The sequence below is a fragment of the Papilio polytes genome, unplaced genomic scaffold (assembly GCF_000836215.1).
Source record: "Papilio polytes unplaced genomic scaffold, Ppol_1.0 DF824135.1, whole genome shotgun sequence".
NCBI classification, from domain to species: Eukaryota; Metazoa; Arthropoda; class Insecta; order Lepidoptera; family Papilionidae; genus Papilio; species Papilio polytes.
This window is the reverse complement of record NW_013525069.1, coordinates 3,437,391-3,457,246: the sequence shown is the minus strand read 5'-3', so window position 1 is coordinate 3,457,246 and position 19,856 is coordinate 3,437,391. Positions and strand designations below refer to the sequence as shown.

At 35.5% G+C, this 19,856-nt stretch overlaps 2 protein-coding genes across 2 annotated transcripts in view; one reads left to right on the top strand and one right to left on the bottom strand.

Moving 5' to 3' along the window:
* Positions 1–7,445, top strand: part of LOC106099368 (voltage-dependent calcium channel subunit alpha-2/delta-3) — a 32,865-nt gene extending 25,420 nt beyond the window's left edge. Inside the window, exons 10-24 of the mRNA XM_013277898.1 lie at positions 355–435; positions 505–579; positions 661–675; positions 786–896; positions 1,193–1,406; positions 1,745–1,790; positions 2,081–2,253; positions 2,752–2,842; positions 4,042–4,155; positions 4,372–4,633; positions 4,748–4,999; positions 5,138–5,252; positions 5,363–5,690; positions 5,834–6,020; positions 6,102–7,445. Of these exons, the coding sequence (XP_013133352.1) occupies positions 355–435; positions 505–579; positions 661–675; positions 786–896; positions 1,193–1,406; positions 1,745–1,790; positions 2,081–2,253; positions 2,752–2,842; positions 4,042–4,155; positions 4,372–4,633; positions 4,748–4,999; positions 5,138–5,252; positions 5,363–5,690; positions 5,834–6,020; positions 6,102–6,197 (2,160 nt within the window). The 3' untranslated portion in view covers positions 6,198–7,445. The remainder of the gene's footprint in view (positions 1–354; positions 436–504; positions 580–660; positions 676–785; positions 897–1,192; positions 1,407–1,744; positions 1,791–2,080; positions 2,254–2,751; positions 2,843–4,041; positions 4,156–4,371; positions 4,634–4,747; positions 5,000–5,137; positions 5,253–5,362; positions 5,691–5,833; positions 6,021–6,101) is intronic.
* Positions 7,446–10,588: 3,143 nt separating this feature from the next.
* LOC106099312 (superkiller viralicidic activity 2-like 2) lies at positions 10,589–19,714 on the bottom strand. Its single transcript, XM_013277824.1, has 18 exons — positions 19,514–19,714; positions 19,307–19,441; positions 18,853–19,095; positions 18,494–18,668; positions 18,207–18,318; positions 17,809–18,011; positions 17,232–17,475; positions 16,647–16,837; positions 15,842–15,943; positions 15,235–15,408; positions 14,875–14,977; positions 14,638–14,810; positions 14,060–14,251; positions 13,356–13,597; positions 12,749–12,985; positions 11,911–12,073; positions 11,345–11,507; positions 10,589–10,802 (listed from the first exon to the last, which is right to left on the bottom strand). The coding sequence occupies exons 1-18, from the start codon at positions 19,597–19,599 to the stop codon at positions 10,645–10,647; spliced, it is 3,096 nt and encodes a 1,031-aa protein (XP_013133278.1). The 5' UTR covers positions 19,600–19,714; the 3' UTR covers positions 10,589–10,644.
* Between the last annotated feature and the right edge of the window lie 142 nt (positions 19,715–19,856).

The window sequence follows — 19,856 nt, the reverse complement described above, 5'->3', positions numbered from 1 at the left end:
CTAAACTTTCGCATTTATAATTTTAGTAAGATATTTATCGTGTAGCGCTATTTTGTGGAAGATTAAAACGTCGGAAAACTTATGATGCCTACAAGAAAAGTATTAACATGTGACGTACAAGGTATCAAGTGACGGCTTATTTTCTAATACCTTCTTACGAAGCGAGGCCTAGATACAGGGATTATAGGCTAGACTGTACCGTACCTAACATTTACTACTTATATTGTTGAAGCTAAAGATTTCTGCTTCGGATACTAGATCTTCTGCATAATAAAGTGCAAAGCATATTATTTGATACAAAAGGGGATTTCAGGGTCCAATATTTTATTTTCTAACTTAATTTAAAATTTTCAGCAAAGGGAAGCCAATTTACTAGGAGTTGTTGGCACCGATGTACCTGTCGATCAAATAAAGAAGCTCGTACCACCGTATAAGGTACATTTTACTTTGATAAAACTAACTTACGACTAGTTCAGTTTTAATATTATTTTATTTGTTTTTCAGTTAGGTGTAAATGGCTACTCTTTTATGGTGGATAACAACGGGCATGTTTTGTACCATCCTGATTTAAGGCCTCTGGTATGTTCGTATACAAATTATTTACTTATTTGGGAATAATAATTATGTTCATAACTAAATCGTGTTTCTTTTTCTTTCCAGCACACAAATGAGGAGGTAATCACCAATGTTTCAAGCAATAAATTTATAATAAGGAAGTTAAGCAAATTAATAAATAGATATTTCACATTACTTGTAAATATTAATGTTATTTCTGTATGTTTCAGTATACAGAAACTCTCCGTCCATTGTATTCTAGCGTGGACCTCACCGACGTGGAGCTACTCGTCGACTCTGATGAGAATTCCCGCGTCAATCTCACCTCGCTGCTGTTAGATGTAAGATAATATTAAACAATTTAAAAAGTTTAGTTCCTGAAAAGGAAAAAATCTTTTACATCACAACCAGTTTAATGGCCGGTTTCTCAACTAAGATTAACTATTCATTATTTAATTAATGTTTTTGGTTAGTTACCTTCCAAACTACGTAACTTGAGTTTTACTCTATTGAAACCTAGCATTAATCTTAAAGATTTCACAGACTGAATGCGTGGTAGACTTTTGCGTCTAATTTGATGGGTAGTGTTCAGTATATTTTAAATTGATTGATTACTTTTAAATTGTATTATGTACAGTTACGTCACGACATGATAGAGCAGCGCGAGGGCGAGACGGAGATAGGCGTGAAGGTGCAGTACGCGGGCATGCGGCGCGTGGCAGCGCGGCGCCAGCGCTACTTCTACAGCCCGCTGGCCGGCACGCCCTACTCGCTGGCCGCCGTGCTGCCCGACGGCTACGGCATGTACGAGCTGCAGGCCGAGCAGGAGATCAAGCACAGCCCCTTCAATGGTCCATAATTATTATTAATACCCCTTCTTATTTCCATTTTTTCGCAGTCGCTACCGCGTGACTTGTGTAGGGACCCCGTGTTGTTTAGTTATTCTATACTAATATTACCTATACAGTGGAAGAAAATATTTGTATTTTTCGATTTTTGTACATATTGAAATAATTAAAAAACTACTTGACCAATTTCAATACTTCTTTCAGCATTAAAATGCTATGATATCTTTTAGTAACATAGGCTGTTTTTATTTATTTTTTTTAATTTCACGCAGAAGAAGTCGCGATAACAGTTGCGAATAATTTAATTGTGTACTCACAAATGTTTTTTTTTGTTTATACAGTCACAGAATATTTCAAGGGCGATAACTGGAAAGTTCACCCTGATTGGTAAGTTGTATTAACGTGTGTAATTGTTATAAGAAAAATAATTTCTAAGTCCACAACCTTACATTCATAAAGATAAGTTTTGTCTTATTTCATAATCTTACTGCTTATCCAATCATTTTTGTACACCACTCCCCACTTAGCTCTCTCATACGTCATCTCAATCATCACTCCCTTCTTGATCATGTCACCTTTCACACAATCCATCCATCTTCTAGGTCTACCTCTACCGGTGTACCTCGTACGCACTCATGAGTATTAACTATTGTCTTATTTAATTGTGTGTGTAATAGGGTGTACTGTGAGTACGCGTCAACATCGGACCAAGTGTTCAACAGCCCGGAGGAGCAGCTGCTGCACTTCTTGTCGCGCGCGGGCCGGCCCGGCTGGAAGTGGATGTCGCTGCGCCCGCGCGCACTCACGCTGCACAACGCGCACAAGAAGCAGGACAGGGACTCTTACTACTGTACGTATCGGCTTTGCATGTGTAGAGTTAGAAAACAAACAACGTGTACCTTAGCACGTGTAGGGTCAGAAAAAGACAATAGTTTGAGAAATGACTTAATTCCAGATCTAAAGTAAGTCTAAGAAGTATCAGAGTTGACCCAGAGTCAATCAAAAACGACTTCTTCTAACCTCTTAATTTAGTCAGAGAATTAATAAAGTAACGACTTAACGTAAACTAATGCGCCCGCGCACATCTTTTACTAAACTATTGGACAACTGTTAAGCGATTGTCGATTGTTTCGAAACCCGATAAACTGTTTAGTTGCCCAACTATAAAATGTAGTAGTGTGCGCACCACTATGTAAGCTCATAGGAATCAAAGCGAGACTAAACAGTTGTGCCATCGTTTAGTTAAAGGTGTGCACGCGTCCTAAGAATCGAGAAATGTCCGTATTGGTATTAGGGGAATCAATCGTTTTATTATAGGAGCCGTTGCAATTGTTAATTTCTTTTACAGGTGACAAGACTTTAGTTCAATCCTTAGTTAGGGACGCAATGGTAATAAAAGAATTGGACGCTCACACTGGACATGCCAACCATCACTCCCAGTAAGTATACGACCGTAAACCATGCATGCACACAATACAACGATTTCCGATAACGCGATAAGAAATCCAACGTTGGTAGCAACCGCGCAATGGATAACGCGGAATTAATTCTATCAACAAATACCACACGATTTAAAATTGCAACACTTGCATGATGAAAGCACATAAATCACGTTTAAAGCACATTAATTTGTTTTTTTTTTATTTCGTTCACTAATTCGATGTGTTTGTCACAATAGCCCGATAGCGACTTTAATGGCTCTACTGACAAGGTAAAGTAAAAAACTTAGTAAACTTCCTAGTAGTCGTGTTAGTAATTTTGCTAGCGACTAAATGAGACATCGTATAAATTAGTTCGGAGTCATCTTTAAAGGAAATTCATTAGTATAGAGTTCATACAGGAAATATTCGATCTCTTTTCTTTACTATAACCCCTTTCTTTAACTGTTTTAGAAACTTCTATCCTACTTATGTTCGAAACATATTTTCATTATATTGAAGATTCAAAATCATATTTTCTAGCTAATTCATAAAAAATCACTTCAACGTAATAGTTGAATAATCTTCATATAATTATGTATTTGAAAATCAGACGTATCACTGGCCATTAGATAAATTCCTTTCAAGTCGCTAAGTGAAAGAAAAAGAAAATAAAAAAATCCATTGTATGTTATCATCACGAGGAACTCTTTAATTATTGTTTGTCTTATAATTTTTTACGTAATATAAACAATAGCTACCGAGGATTGAGGTAATGTTGTACTAATCGATATATTTGTGTTTTTTGTATTTTCCAGCCACCAAGGAATAAGAGTTTTCATTGTTGTATATTTTTAATTTCATTATAAATGCTTGAAATAATAAACTTTAAAATCCGATTAGTTGCTTAAAATGTTTTTGACAAATTTTATACGGTTAATGGCAGTAGGAGTACAGTGCCGTCGTTTAAGAGAATAAAATAGGAGCATACATATTATTATTGGGAATTGAATCTATAACAATGTGAAGTTTACGGCTTAAGAAACATCAAGATGAAAAATCCTCCTACAATCAAGTAATAGAAATGTATTTGTTTTGTCGACTTTTTTGAAGATTATATGGGGAAATACCAAATTATATTTTAAAACCTTTAAAGGAAAGACCTGAGTATATCTATACTCAAATTCGGCAGCGGGTATTAAGGTATATTGTCTTTGCAGACAAGGACGCTTTCACAAGTTCGTGGTGACGCTGTCGTTCGTGGCTACTCGCAGCGGTCTGCTCAAGTGGACAGACAATACCAACGCCTCACGCACCTCGGAATCCGCAGAGCCGTGAGTAAACATTAACATAATAACTTCGTATAACTTTCTTTTCTATAATTATCAGTACTTACATATGTCTTAGTAATGTATCGTATCTAGTCTCAAATAAAAAAGAAATTTAACAAAAGTTGCAAAGAACAGTTAAGACTTCTTCGATTTTAGTGCCTAAATCTAGAATCATTGATAAAGAGCTAATAAAATTACGTTTTTCCGGGGGTTGTATAGACACTTCAGCGAGAAGTACGGCCGCGCATTCGACTCGGAGTGGTACAAGCGCGCGGTGGAGCAGCACGGCGTGGAGCCCGAGAGCTTCGTGTTCTCGGTGCCCTTCCGCGAGGCGGACTCGGAGCCCGCGCCCCCGCACCACGTGATGGCCACGCACGCAGTCTTCGTGGAGTCCCGCGGACACCGCGCGCCCGCCGCGGTCGTCGGCCTGCACTTCCAACTAGACTCATTGGTCAAACATTTCCTTAATGTCACTTCTACGGTAAGCGTTTTCAACTTGAAAATATAAATGTAAAGTTGATGAAAATCATATTCCACATTTTATACTTGTATTTGTACTTTTGACTGTTTCTATTATTCCTAAATCTTATTCCAGTGCACTGCGGGTAGCGTTTGCAAGAAGACGTGTGCTGGCGACGAACTGGACTGCTACATCCTAGACGACAACGGGTTCATCATCCTGTCTGAGGACACGTCACAGACCGGCCGCTTCTTCGGTCAGGTGGACGGCACGATCATGGACTCTCTGGTGCAGGACAGAATCTACAAGAAGGTCACAGTGCACGACCACCAGGGAAGGTGTCCCGATTCAAGGAACCCTTTCAGCGGAAATAGCAATAAATTAACGGTATGAAGTACCCTTTTTTGTTTGAAAACCTAGGAAATCAATGTTTTTACATTACATTACTGTTCAGATTGCTCGGTGTAAGCACAATATTTAGATTTGATTAAGAATCTAATCTATTAAATAACCTTTCTTACGTAGCCATTGAAGCCTTTTTCATGGGTGGGAGGGTACCTCATGACCCTGCTGACTGCGTGGTTCCCGCTGTGGCAGCCAACCCACGCTCGTTCCAGTCGATATGCGGATGAAGATTTGGGTAACAGAAATACTTTTTTTACAGGCAGCTTAAGTTCAGCAATTTGTAGTCATAAGGAATGTTAGACATAATAAATATTACATGTTCTTCCTTCTCTTGTACTTTTATAGATGCCGATTACGAAGACTACGAAAAAGAGGATCTCGAATATGAGGATGTAAGTCGTGACCCGGGCCCCTATGAGATCATAGTGGACGGGACGGGAGGGACAGCTGTAGGACGGGAAGGCCGCGAGGGCCGGGAGGGTCGTGATGGCCGCGAGGGCTGGGAGGAGCGCGAGGGCCCCCCGCGGGAGGCACCGCGCGAGGCCGCGCGCTCCGCCGCCGTGCGCCCCTGCGACACCAGCGCGGAGCTCTTCAGCCTACAGTCGGCGCGGCTCAACACCGCGCAGCCTTTGAAAGGAAAACTCACTAATTGTCACAATTCTGGTTGCGAAAGGTGAGTTCGCTACAACTTTTGCTTTTGTTAGTAGTATCAGTTGTAAAATACCTTTGTAAATAAATGGCAAGAATAAAAATTGTGATGATTAATTTTTTTTTAAATAAAATGTGTGTTTTTAAAAAAAATGTGTGTTTCCATAGGCCATTTAGCGTGCAGAAGATCCCTCACAGCAACTTGATCCTGTTAGTTGTGGACACGCTGTGCCCGTGCGGCGCCAAGCGGCTGGACGTGCGCGCCCGCGAGGCACCGCCGCGCGCCGCCTGCCGCCGCCACGCGCCGCGCGCGCACCGCCGCCGCCCCAAGCACTGCGGCTCCTACCACCCCGAGGTATTTACGTGTATTGGCCGTTCATGTATCTTTTCAACCGAAACCTGAGTTATTCTCAACTCCATGACCTTTTTTCCCTAGGAAATTGAAATTCAATCGTGTGGGCGCGGTGTATCGTTCCGACCTTTGAGCGCTCTGTTGCTGACGGTGGCGACGTGGCTAGCGCTCGCCACGTGACTCCGCCCGGCCGCGCCCGCGGGCTGCCCGCACTACTAGACACCACACGGCTTAGGACACGTGTCAAACACATCGTGAATGGTTCGATTCGCCACAACAAAGACATTGATGAGCTTCGCCATTTAAAATGTAAATCAGTATTGTTTAGGTGCGCAATGGACGGTTCGTGTGTACTGTGAGAGGGTGCAGATGCGCCAGCGTGCCCCTCTGGAGCGCGCGGCACATCGATACAATCGACTGAAGTTTTGGTCCGACCAAGTGAACTTTTCTTGTCCCGCGACAGGAACCAACTTCGATTAGATTTAATATTGTATTCGAAATAATCTCCCCATTCTCCGTTAAGTCGTCATCTCTATTGTAACGATACGTTTAAACATTAGGTAGGTAAAGAAAATAATATCTTGTTATATTTAATTGAAGATTATCGCAAACTTAAAGATCTTAAAAATTATAGCTAATGTTATAGGTATTGAAAGGTAAATTAATGTAAAATTTATAATATCGTTTAAACAGTTTTAGAAAAATATACCTATGTTGAGTCATAATCAATTTTTTTCAGTGTCTATCATACAAATTTATTGAGAAAGTAATTTAGACGCCTAGTTTCGATGTAAATGTATAAAGTTTGTAATATTTTGTAGTTACTTTTCTTTGCTACATTTGTGTGTGCCAGTGTATCTACATAATATTGTAAATTGTTAATTCAGCCGAAGCGACGCCGCGCTACTAATTTATTGTTTCAAAATATTTTTATTTCATACTAATTACTAGGACATTATAAACTTTAAATATTGTTGTGTTTAAGCATATTTATTCGTCAATAATTGTTTTCTAAAAACAATTTGATGTCTAAATAAAGTAGTGATAGAATTTTCTGGAACGGAAACAACAATGACAATACTCTTAAAATAAATAATAATGGTTAATAAATAAATTGAATTAATCTTTTACTGACTAGCAACATTTTTAGATATTGCGTATTTTCGATATGATACAGAAGGTATTATTAGATTAGGTAAAACAAGCTTTATTTGTTTTTTTATGACAAATAATGTATTTCAATGATATAAATAATTATTATTATAAAAATAATGTTATTCATTTTTACAAGATGTTTTCGCGGCGCCGCCTTTTCCGGCCAGTCTTGTTCTTAAATGGTTAGACAATTTCTCATCTAATCTTAGTAATGTTGTAATTTGAAATTGTACACAATTTATTCATTATTGTAAATATCTTTACTAAATTTAATGGCCTATTAAGAAATTATTGAAAAGTGTTTCGCTAAAAAAATAATGGTTCGAGTCAGATATTTACTGTTAATATTTATAAGTATAATTTGCATACTATGTACTTAATTTATTTGGTACGCTTTTATATTTCAGATCCCAGAATTATTTATTAATATTTATACTTGAAACCGGATTGTGGGGGCTAGATATTGCAGTTAAACTACGAATTGTTTGTACCGAAATCAAATAAATGTATGTTTAGGATTAAAATGATTTTCATACAATCGTGATCACGATTACATGAGAGGCAACTGCACTTATAACTCATGACTTCAGTATGACGTCATCGTATTCAATTCTCATGTTATTGTGTTCGTGTATTAGCCATATCACCGTCAACCTTACAGCTTGCTGTTGTCCATGAAATAAATGTTCTATTAAAAATAGTGTTAAACAATAAACGTTTCTAGATAAAATTCACAGCTTTTTATACTGTCTTTAAATTAATTGATCGCGTTTATGTGATAATTAAAAATTTTACACTACCGGACATGCAATATACTGAAATAGTACATAATTGAAGGTTTTTATATGAATAGTTCTCGCATTTCGTGTGCCAAACCACAACCACTGCTAACTACACGGTTTTTGGGGAATCGACATTTATAAATTAAAAAAATAAAATCAGTGGACAGCGGTGAGCCGGGTAACGAATGCTGGATATAGGTTAAGATGGAAATGAAAGATAAACATTTTTCTTTAGTTAAATTTTACAAGCATTGAAATTGTATAATTTTATCCCATATTAAATTTTCTTCTACTGCATCCAGTCATCAGTATTGGTAATTTTTTGGTATATTACTGATATTTTAAATAATTCCATCATGTAGAACAATATTTAGATTTTCATAACCTCTGTAACAGAATTATCTGGGCGCTTTTGGATTGTGTACATTTTGTATAAATGAATTCATACATTACGAAGCTGAGTTTGTTTCTATTGTGTGGCGAGCGACTGGTAAAGTATTGAAAATGTTTCTATAGCGAAGCTACCGATATGAGATAAAGAATTTAAACAAACATAGATTGAAGAACTTTTAGAATGGTCTACTAAATTATTAGTGTATCATGAAAAATAATTTTCTCTATCGGTTATTGAAATGTTAGACCAATTTTCTGTTGGTTTATATAATTTATCTTGTCTCGCTGGCCTTGCCATAGTAAGCGACGAGTCTTCCATAACAGTCGAGCGCGCAGGTCGTGTGTTTTACTGTAACTTAAGTATTATACGATAATAATAGCATATTTATACTTACTATAGTATAGGAGCTCGGGAGCCGCGCTGCGGGCGCACTTAGCGGGTTTTAATTCTATGTAAGTATAGAAATAAAACAAATACCTCGTTTAGTTACGCAAAATAGACAGGATTAGAGTTCGTTTCGCGTTTAGTTTTTGAACATATCAATTCAGGCACCAAATGAGACTATAGATTAAGGATTTTTGGATGTTTTCCATTTGTGATCTCATTATACTGTATTTGTTCTAAAGGGGACGTTTTGATTGTCTTTTTAGTGTGTGATCATTAAAATATTTAGGTTAAAAAATAAGTTGTAGTGCTATGTCCGGATAAGAGACGCTGTGTCGATTAGGTGTGGTATAAAAATATTTATACAGTCCATCAAACTACATGTAATTTCCAATTCAATTTTTATCCCATACTTTATGTGTGACGCTGACTTTTTAAGCTCATCTCGATGTTTTAACGTTATGTAACTATACACAGGCTATACATGTGCATAGTAAAAACATAGCCTAAGCAATTTATGAAGTTACTTCAAGAGAGGAAAGTGATCATTGAATATTATTTGTGCTTAATATTTCGTCGATCTTATACGCGATAGAAATCCTATAAAATTTCATATCAGAAACATTTAAATATATTACGATGAGGGATATTAGTAATGTTTAATATGTAACAAGAATAAAAATTTAATTATAGTTTATTTTTCAAGAATAATCTCGGACATTAAAAGCGATCCCTTTATAACATATCAAAAATATTATTTGTACGATAATTTTAAGTAAAGTGATGTCTACAATAGAGCCACGTTCACTATCGATGTACGATTTTTTAAGCTTAAATATGTTTATTTTTTTAATTTTATGTTAAAACTAGAATAGTATTTATTTATCGAATTATAACTGTGTTAACGCCTGTCCAGAAACAACATTTTATTTTTTTATTTAGTTAAATGTTGGGATTTTCGAATTTGATAAATTTTGAATTTTATCGTTTCGTTTTAAAAATGTTCAACAGTAATCTCGTTACGCTTCTTAGAAGTAATAATAAAAATTTATACATTAATATTGATGGTCTTGAAATTTATATCTAGTTGTTCTCAAAATTGATTTTATTTAAAAATTATTTAATGATTATATAAAAAATGATATAGTTATTGTGATTTTGGGCGCGGACGACTCTGAACATGGTTATATAGTGTAATTCTAGTGAAATACTATTATTCTTTTTGTTATTTGCAAATTCATGCTATAGATATACCGTAATTACAATAAAGTTCTCTTATAACATTGTGATGATGTTTTATTTGGAAATATTCAACTGATTAAACCCTTTTACATACAGTATACGACACAATTAAAACTAAAGGCATAATTTTTACTGTCAGTTAACACTTTATGATTTGACTAGCTTCTCAATCAGCGTGGAATACAAAAAACAATAGTAAGTAGTCTGCGTTCTTCCAGACTATCCTCTACATCTATTCCATTTAATCTAAATCCATTTGGTAGTTTAAGTTACAAACTCTTATAAACTGGACAGTTTCCACCTAAACTTTCGCATTTATAATATTAGTAAGATTGGAGACTAACCACTATTGCCCCTATCATTGTAGTTCTTACATTTAATCAGAAACATCGCAACTCTTGTTCATAAAAAAAATTAAATCAAAATCTATGTTTTTTGTTTTTTTTTTCATAAACGACAATTAAGCGGGAATACGAATAATTCAACTCGCGTCAAAGAATGAAAATAAAACAGATAGGACGTCTTTCTCTGTCATCTCATACTTGTAAATGCCAAACTGTACATTTTCAGTTAATTCTTATCAATAAAGGTGCGAGATATTAAAACGAAAGTCAAAATATTGTAAATTATTTATTAAATCACTTAATTTATGTCTTAATTCATAGTACATTTACATGTACAAACTGGCGGCGAAAATGATGTCTCTCTTGAGCATTGTGATCGCTGAGGAGAATTTCTCCTCGAGGTCCGAGTTGCCGATGCTTTTAGCGGCCTGACATAACTGACGTAATACTTCCTCCAAGCGACGGATGCATCTTATTATTGACCCTAAAACATTAAAAAAAGTCAAAGATAAAGTGAACATGGTATTTTCATACAAATAATAATATAATGTAGGAAAATTGCGTAAGACGAGTCTGAAATACTGTTGCGTTTTTATTGTCAGCACTTACTAAAATTTTTAATAACACTTTCTAATATAAAGCCATACACTTTACAAAATGTTTTAGGCTATACATTTTCACGCTATTAAACTTAGGGAGTAAATTAATAGAAAAAAATCCGCCATGCAGAAAAAGGACTAAAATACAATGCTGCCATGGTTACCCATAAACAATTTTTAACCAACGTCAAGGGCCTTAGTTGTCATTGAAGCATTTAAATTTTGATTTTTGCAATTAAAAGTTTTACAAAATTTAAACAATAAAATAAAAATTTCATATTGTCAAAGATGCTTTATTTAGCTAGTGTACGGTAAAACAAAAGTACAAGAACATTAACTTCTTAAGACATATCTAACTGGTTACTTATTATAAATGAACACTTATTCCCTATACGTTAAGGTATAAATTAGCGCACTATTCACCGACCTTCGAAGACATCAGTCATCTTGCAGACGTCGAGGAAGGTGGCTCCCTTGCACCAGGCCAGCACGATGTCCATGAGAGTGCACTTGAACTTGGCCACGTACTCGTCCTCGTCCAGCTGCATGTTGCACTCGATAGACACCTTGGCTATGCGCCGCGCGAACTCCTGCGCAACACCAGTGACGTCACAATCACCTCATATATGGTTTTTGTAGGAAGTCACCAGAAAAAAAAATTCTAGAATTCTGCTTTGTGCTACTTAAATGGCCTTTTAATTTTGAGTATGCTAGTAACGCAATGGTGTAAGGGGATCTCGGAGTTCAAGGTCACCTTCAAACTTGGTTATTTGAATATGTGTGACGTCACAACCAGTTCATATGTGCAAATATTTTGTATGAAGAAACCATAAAATTTATTTCTAGCATACTGCAGTAAAACACTGTTTAAATAGCCGTTTAATTTTGAGTATGCTAGCAACGCAATGGTGTAAGAGGACATTGAAGTTCAAGGTCACCTTCAAACTTGGTTGTAATGTATGAAGAAGGCAATTATTCCTGAAGTGTGTGTACCTGCAGCTGGCGCAGCACGCCGCGCAGCTCCTCGCCAGTATTGGACTCCTGGGAGGCGTTCTCGTCGCACACGAAGCAAGAGACCAGCGCCGCGCTCTGCTCCGGCGACAGCGAGTTGAACACCCCGTTGAAGATCAGCTCCGTCAGCAGCAGCTCGTCCGCACTGATAGTTGGTGAATAAATATTTGTGTCTTTTTTGTGTTCTTTAACTAATATTATGAAAAAGATGCACCCGTGCGAAATTTTAAAAAAGTAATTATGTGTGTAAAGACTACTCTATATCTATGACGAATTTCCTCGAGATCTGTTCCGTCGTTTAGACAAAAAACTATAAGAAACATCAATCAATTTAAACTTTTACATTTGTAGGACAGTTCAAAAAGTAACAGAGAAATGTTACATTTTTATGGCCATAGACACAAATTAAACCTTTTTGTTGTTAAACCATAATCATATGCTAAATAAAAATCGTTTACAAATTGTATAGCGTTTGCCTGCGACTCTGTTATTGCGGAATTAATGAAAAAACACAAGTAAATAGTCTAAGTGTTCTTTGTGAATACGATCTAAGTCTATACAAAATTCAGTCGATCTATACTTTCACATTTATAATGTTAGTAACAAGCAAAAATGTATTAACCTCATAAATAGTGTTACATTTAATTTATTATACACTCTTACATTCCTATAAGACTATAAATTTATATAAAAAAAAACACTAATTACATAATAAGTGATTCTACTGTTATTAGTCACTATGGAATATTAAAATAACTATTATTGACATGAAAAAAAAAATCAAAGAGTCCACATATTACTTAAAAAGTGTAATCCATACCTACTTAATTCACAGGCTATTCGACCTTTCAAATGTATCACATCGGAGGTGGTGCAGTACCCCAGCCGTCGCAGGACACGTTTCCTCTTCTTCAGCTCATCCATGTGCAGGATGCTCTTGGCTTTCTTCAGCTCCGCCCTCGCTGAGGTCAATTCCTCTAAATACTCCTGCTTCTTTTCATATGCAGATATTAACGAGGCTCTATTCTCGTCTTTGTGTAATGGATGTTCGTAAAGTCTAAAATTAATACAAGAATTAAAAGCTATTTTAGTCCTCTTCCATTCACCGTACAAGGAAGGAATGCTTAGTGGGTTTGTCTGGGGATGAAACACAAAAAGGTAGGGGAAAAGTCATTTCTCTGTGTCACCTACACAGTTGATTGAAGGCAAGCAACAAATCTAGAATTTCTAATGTCTATGGGTATTTTCGCTTCGCTGTTTTGGCGAATTCCGGTGGTCTATTGCTTATATAAAATATATTTATATAATAAATATAATATATAGAAAACAATATATGCAAATGCTAGAACTTAAAGCAATGCATATGTCAAATCCACATTTTTTGTAAGCATTTAGTCCACAAAAATCACAATATCTATAAAACTTACTTTTCTTCCAATATCTTGATATTTTCCACACATTTCTTGAACACTGGGTCATCAATTTTCATATCTTTGATAGGATTAAGTAGCGGAGGTCCCTCGGGGAAGCGTTTTTTGACCTCTCCAATAGTCTTCAGCACTGACTTGCGGTTGTCCGGCGGCCGCAAGTCTTTGGGGTAGTACACTCGCAGGGAACTTATTTGATTTATTAATGTATGTAATACCGGAACCACCTCTACTTCACCTGCCTAGAACAGAATTATTTTAAAAACTTGATAGATACATAAAAATCTGTTTAACCAACACAAAATGAAATTAAAAACAAAACTTAGTAAGCTTATACGTTCTTTCAGACTATATTTTACATCTGTGTCAAATTTCATCGAGAACCAGAGTTCTACTTTGCAAACTCATCCATCCATCCATCCAAGAAAAAAATTTGAACAAAAATTAGTGTAACACAGTGACAGTTGGCAGTTAAGACAGCACATAAAGAGAAGACTGCACGTATACACGAAACATATTATAAATAATTTCTACTACTATTATACTATTCTTATAAAACTAATAAAGAAACGCTACAGTCAGTTTAATTTGTTGACTATGGTTTTACGTTTAGATCTTTTGGGCTAACATATACAATTACATCTTTGTCTTCTACAATAGAACCATTTTTTTTTTTAAATAAATAGTATAAATAAATTGTTTACCTCTCCCGGAGGACATGGGAACTTGGTATCCAGATCAGAAGGGTCCCATTTCTTGACATGCAGCAGTATGTCTACAATAATAACCTGCTCCGCTGTAAGAGGGTTCTCCTCCTTCTGTTTTTTGCCTCTAGATGTATTATGTTTGAAATTCACTATTATACCCCAGTCATATTCGTGTTTCTCTGTTTTCACCTGTAACAGATATTGTTAAAATGTACGAATACAAAAATATATGTAATTATGGTAAAAACAGACATTTCTTTATATAGGATTGGTAGAGACAGATATTTTATATAACTTTTATTCGTATGAATACCCCATACAACCATAATTTTTTTAAATAGTAAAAAAAAAATATTTCTAAAACTGTGAAGATGGATTTTTTTAACTACAAAAATTGTTCCAATCCCGAAACGTGCATAGATAAAGTAATCATTTTCGTTTAAAACACGAATTTTGAAACGTCAAATATGCAATAAAACTTCTGACCTTACATCTGACCGAATTCAACACATTAGTAAGAACCGCATAACAAATAAAAATTAAATAAAAAATCCTCTAAATTGAAACATTTGTACCTTAACTAGTCTGCCGGGCTGTAAGAATGGCTTGAGATACTCCGGCCGTGTAATGAACCCTCGGAACTTGGCACCGAGCAGGTCCAGCTGTGCTCGTGTCCCGCAGTACTCTGCTATACTTTTTTCCTGCTCTAAAGATAACTTGTCATACTGCTTCTGTTTTTCTTTCACCTCTGGAAAAGATAACAATCATTAAAAAAAAATAAACATATTTTTTAAATAATGTTCAATACATACTGTCTATGAGATCTGGTATAGATGCTTGATTTTGAAACTGGAAGAAACTCCTCTCTAACATATATTCGGGATTTATTTCTTCCACTCGCAATAAATTAAGTACCTTAAATTAAAATAACAGTTATTAGCATTTTGTATTCCCCTCTATCTTTCTCCCTATTTAGTCATATCTAAAACTTTAGGACAAACCAAGAGATACTATCCAAAATTCGAATAACGGCAGATTACTGAAACGAATCCTAATTTCGTTACCACCGCTTACAATCTGTCAGACGTCTTAAATGTCAATTCAAAACAATATCACATATATAAATGTCGTTTCAGAAACGGTAATAGTTAGTACTTAATATTAAAACATACCATATTATAAGTGAGATGGAAGGCGGAGTTAATAGGGTCTGCTTTCCCTTGTACGGTAGTTTTAACGACCGCTGGCGTGATCTTCTGGTCTATCATGAGGATAACGATACCCTTGTCATCCAACCCTCGCCGTCCCGCGCGACCTGACATCTGAATATATTCTCCTGAAGTTATCTGGAAATCAACAGAACATACTATTAGTACGTAAAAACAGATTTTAAGAAACAATTTATTTTTAAAACAAAAACCTACGTATCCCTTGGGAACCTGACATTTTTCGGGAATGAAACGTATCCTATGTGTTACTCTAGTTTTTGTAAGTATGTGCAGAAAATCATTAAAATATGTTGAATTATTGCAAAATATTGAGTGTACATGAAAAATTAAATTTATGTATCCCACAGGAACCATAACTATTTCTGGGATCAAATGTTCTTTGTTTGATTCTTTGCTTTGAACAGTCTCCCGAACTAGTGTACTGAATCATATATTCCCTATTATAAAGCTAAATTAATAACAGGCTATAAAATAAACGGGACATCAAAAGGCAGGGTATGGATGACAGAAAAGATATAAAACGTAATTTGCCACTGTGAGTAATACTTACAAATCTGAAATCCTTTCCGTCGTACTTCTGGCAATTAGTGAACACCACAGTCCTGGCCGGCATGTTGAGACCCATCGCAAATGTTTCCGTAGCGAATAGTGCCTGAAATCACAATTATAATTTAACATGTTGCTGACAGGTTTGAGAGTCTAATTGTAAATAATAAATATTATTTGTCTGAAAAAGATTGTATAGCATCAAAAAATCAACAAAGGAAATATATTAAGAGCCTGCCCCCATCACTGGCTGATAAAGGCTCAGATACCTTAAAAATAAAATCCGATATTTGCTCGAAAGTTGCTCCATTTACAACAAGTGGCAGCCTGTGGTTCATAGAGTGAGTAATAGAGTGACTAAACAATACAATTATTATTCAAAATCTAAGTTTTAGCTGACCTATGTTAGATTTTAAATTTAACTTTAAAATTCAATACAAATAAAAATAAATTTAATAAAATTTATTCAATACTAGTTTTCGCCCGCGACTCCGTCCGCGTGGAATTAAAAAAAAACAAAAGTGAGTAGCCTATGTGTTCTTCCAGACTATCCTCTACATCTATACCAAATTTCATCGCAATCCGTTCAGCCGTTTAGGCTACAAACTCTAACAAACATCCATCCATCCATCCATCCATCCATCCATCCATCCATCCATCCATCCATCCATCTATCCATCTATCCATCCATCCATCTAAACTTTCGCATTTATAATATTAGTATGATTTTGTGTTTTGGAAATTTTGGTGGTTGTCTAAAGTACCAGCTATATGTGTTATGGGTAGGGAACAAACGTCACCGACTGTACCTTAATGAGTCCCAAGCTGAAGAGTATCTCGATGGTCTCCTTGAGTATGGGCAGCAGGCCGCCGTGGTGGATGCCGATGCCACGGCGCAGCAGCGGCACCACGTGTTCCACCTGCGGCAGCTTGCGGTCCTCCTCCGACAGGATGTCCATCGCGTTGCTGAACACCTCGTCCACCAACTTCTTCTCTTCAACTTTCATTGTACAATTGTTAATTTAACAACATATTTGACATATACCAAAAAATAAATGTGTTCTTTGTATATAAACTTTAAATTATTTGCTATTTGTTAAAAAACCGGCAACTACTGAAACGACATTTAAATTTTGTCTTAAACTCCAAATTGCATTGAAATGTTGACGTTTGTGAGATTGTAAGTGGCACTTACAATCCAATAGTCAAAACACTAAAGTGTTTAATATTCGATACAATATTTGTACTAAATTGAAATATCTGAGAAATGTGGACTTAATTGTTGATGAAAAATAGGAACTTTAAATACATTTGTAAAGAGTATATAAGATCGAAATTTAATCTGATTTTTTATTGATTCACTGCTTGAAATATATAAAACAGTTCTTACTCACTGGTATTAAAGTCCAATTTTGCCATCAACATTGCATATGCTTCACAATCTTTCTTGCTGAAACTAAATATGATGACAGGTGCGAAGTTTCTTTCCATGACCATTTTGACAATATTGAATATGTTGGACTTGTTGTTGGCGCGCACGAGGCCGCCGCGCCGGCCGCGCTGCTCGCCCTTGCCAGCCTCACCCGCGTTACTGAGTACCGCCATCGCGGTGTTGAAGTTATCTTCTTTGAACTGACCCTGTTGATTGACATTGTTCAAACATTGAGACTAAATTTAAAGGATAACGATTGAAGATATTAAGACCATAAAAATTTTGACTCTTGTATTGTTGACTGTGTTACGGAGAGAAGTTGAATTTACGAGAAGTTTGTTTCAAAATTTATTTGTTAGTGAAACTATATACTTGTTTGTATATATTTCCAAGTTTTAGACATTAATCTATGATACATAAGCATATATTTTAATTAATATTTTTTTCATAGTATGTGTGTGTGTATATATATTTTAACATCAATGATATTATCACTCTCTTTTCTATAAAACTCTTCATACCTTTATCAAAATAATTACCTTCTCATCAACAACCAGATGTATACCATCACCGCCAGCAGGGAATATGTAATGCTGTAGCGGTGTAGGTCTGTACTCGGTGTACACCACATGGCAGGGCTGCGAGTGCAACCTGCACACCCACTCCGCAAACTGACGCGCGTTGGGGATAGTGGCAGACAGGAACACGTAATGAACATTATCTGGCAAGAGGATCAATGTCTCTGAAAGAAAAAAAAAACATACACCATCTAAAACATATAAAAAAAATTTAAGTAATAAATTTATCTATGAATATCTCAGTAGTGACATTTCTTTAGTCTTTTCTTAATATGAGTTGATAAGGCAAAGGGCTACCATAATTTGCAAAAATAGTAAGGCCATACATCTATAAAAGACATAAATAAAAAATAAGTTACCTTCCCATACTACCCCCCTTTCCTTATCTCTCATGTAATGAATTTCATCAAACACAACCCATCCAACTTCTCTCATAATTTCGGATCCTCTATACAGCATGTTTCTTAAAATCTGAAATGCAAAAATTAAAAATTTTTATTTTGCAAAAAAATATTTTTACTAAACTTAAAAGCTTATAAAATCTAATTCATTGGAACACTACTATTACATCCAAATAATTCTATATCATTGACATAATAGAAAAATAGACAGCAAAGTCATATAAACAAAAAATTTTAATAATTACCTCTGTGGTCATAATGAGACATGAAGCAGATGAATTGATTGTAACATCACCAGTGATTAACCCCACATCCTGAAACTCTTCGGAAAACTCCCTGTATTTTTGATTTGACAATGCCTTGATTGGAGTTGTATAGATCACCCTTTGTTTACTCTTCAATGAAAGAGCTATTGCATATCTATTAGAAACAAAACAAGAGTATCAAAAAACTTAAATATACTACACTAGTGATAAAGTATTACAAAAACAATTTTGTTATTAAGGCTATGTGAATTTACTGCATATTGGAAAAACTAATTCTTAAATGATTTTTAGACCTGCCTTTTATTATTATTTAAAAAAGAACACATTGTAGGACTTACTCAGCCACAACAGTTTTCCCCGCAGAAGTGTGTGCCGATACTAAAACAGATTGCAAGTTGTCTATGCACAATAAAGCTTCTTTTTGAAAGGGATCAAGTATAAAACTGTACTGTTTAGCAGGTTCTGCTGAAATTGGCGCCAGTGGGACATACTCTTGGCCTGGGGGCACAGCCACTTCATGTGTACATCCATCACTTGTTTCCAAGGTATGTATAACAATACGAGATTTTAAAACATCTAAGCTGAAAAATTAAAAGTTCTGTAATGAAAATTTCTTCAAGTCACAACTATTTATTTTTTTACTTTTCTTAAATTAAAGTTCACAGTGTAGATTCAGCCAATTATTCTCCTCAACTTCAGTATTGATGTGGCATAAAAGAGCAAATAATCTAAACTTAATATAAATTGGAAAGGCCCATTGTTATATTCGGTAAATGAAAAAGAACTCATTACTCTAAGTCAGCAAGGAGATCTGCCTCGTCTTCTTCTTCATCGTGTTTTGGTCGTTTTGTCTCTGCAGTATCTGCGTACTCAACTTGCTCGTGCGGTCGCTTAATGCTTGGATTTTTTGCCTTTTTAGGTTCAGATCTAAAATAAGATAACATTCAATTAAAAATAACAAAATTAAGTAAACAACTAATAGGTTATAGGGCTACTAACAAGACGCCTTTTGGAAGTTCATCTTCAATTGTTTCGTCTTCAGCACTATCTTCGAAACAATCAAATAAATCTTGAACATTCTCCATATTTTTAATGTTTATTACGATATTCTACAAAAGTACAAAAGCGTGTTTGCATTGCACTTGCATGTTTAATTTTTTTAGAATTTCATAAAACATCTTACACCTTTACATCTGAACTACTCTATGGCGCGAAAGTTGACAGTTAATTTTGACATAACTGTGAATATCAAACATATTGATTATTTCCTAAGCCTTTCGCTTTAATTTTAGCTTAGTTCTTAGTTTTAGAAAAACGGACAAACTGGAGTAGTTACACAAAA

Bases quoted from the DNA above. Each gene is read 5' to 3' on its own strand.
- LOC106099312 (XM_013277824.1), bottom strand. From the start codon at position 19,599: ATGGAGAATGTTCAAGATTTATTTGATTGTTTCGAAGATAGTGCTGAA. The intron at 14,978-15,234 runs GTATGTTTTAAT...TTTTAATTTAAG, and splicing joins TCCATCTCACTTATAATATG to GTACTTAATTTATTGCGAGT. The intron at 14,811-14,874 runs GTATGTATTGAA...TATCTTTTCCAG, and splicing joins TATACCAGATCTCATAGACA to AGGTGAAAGAAAAACAGAAG.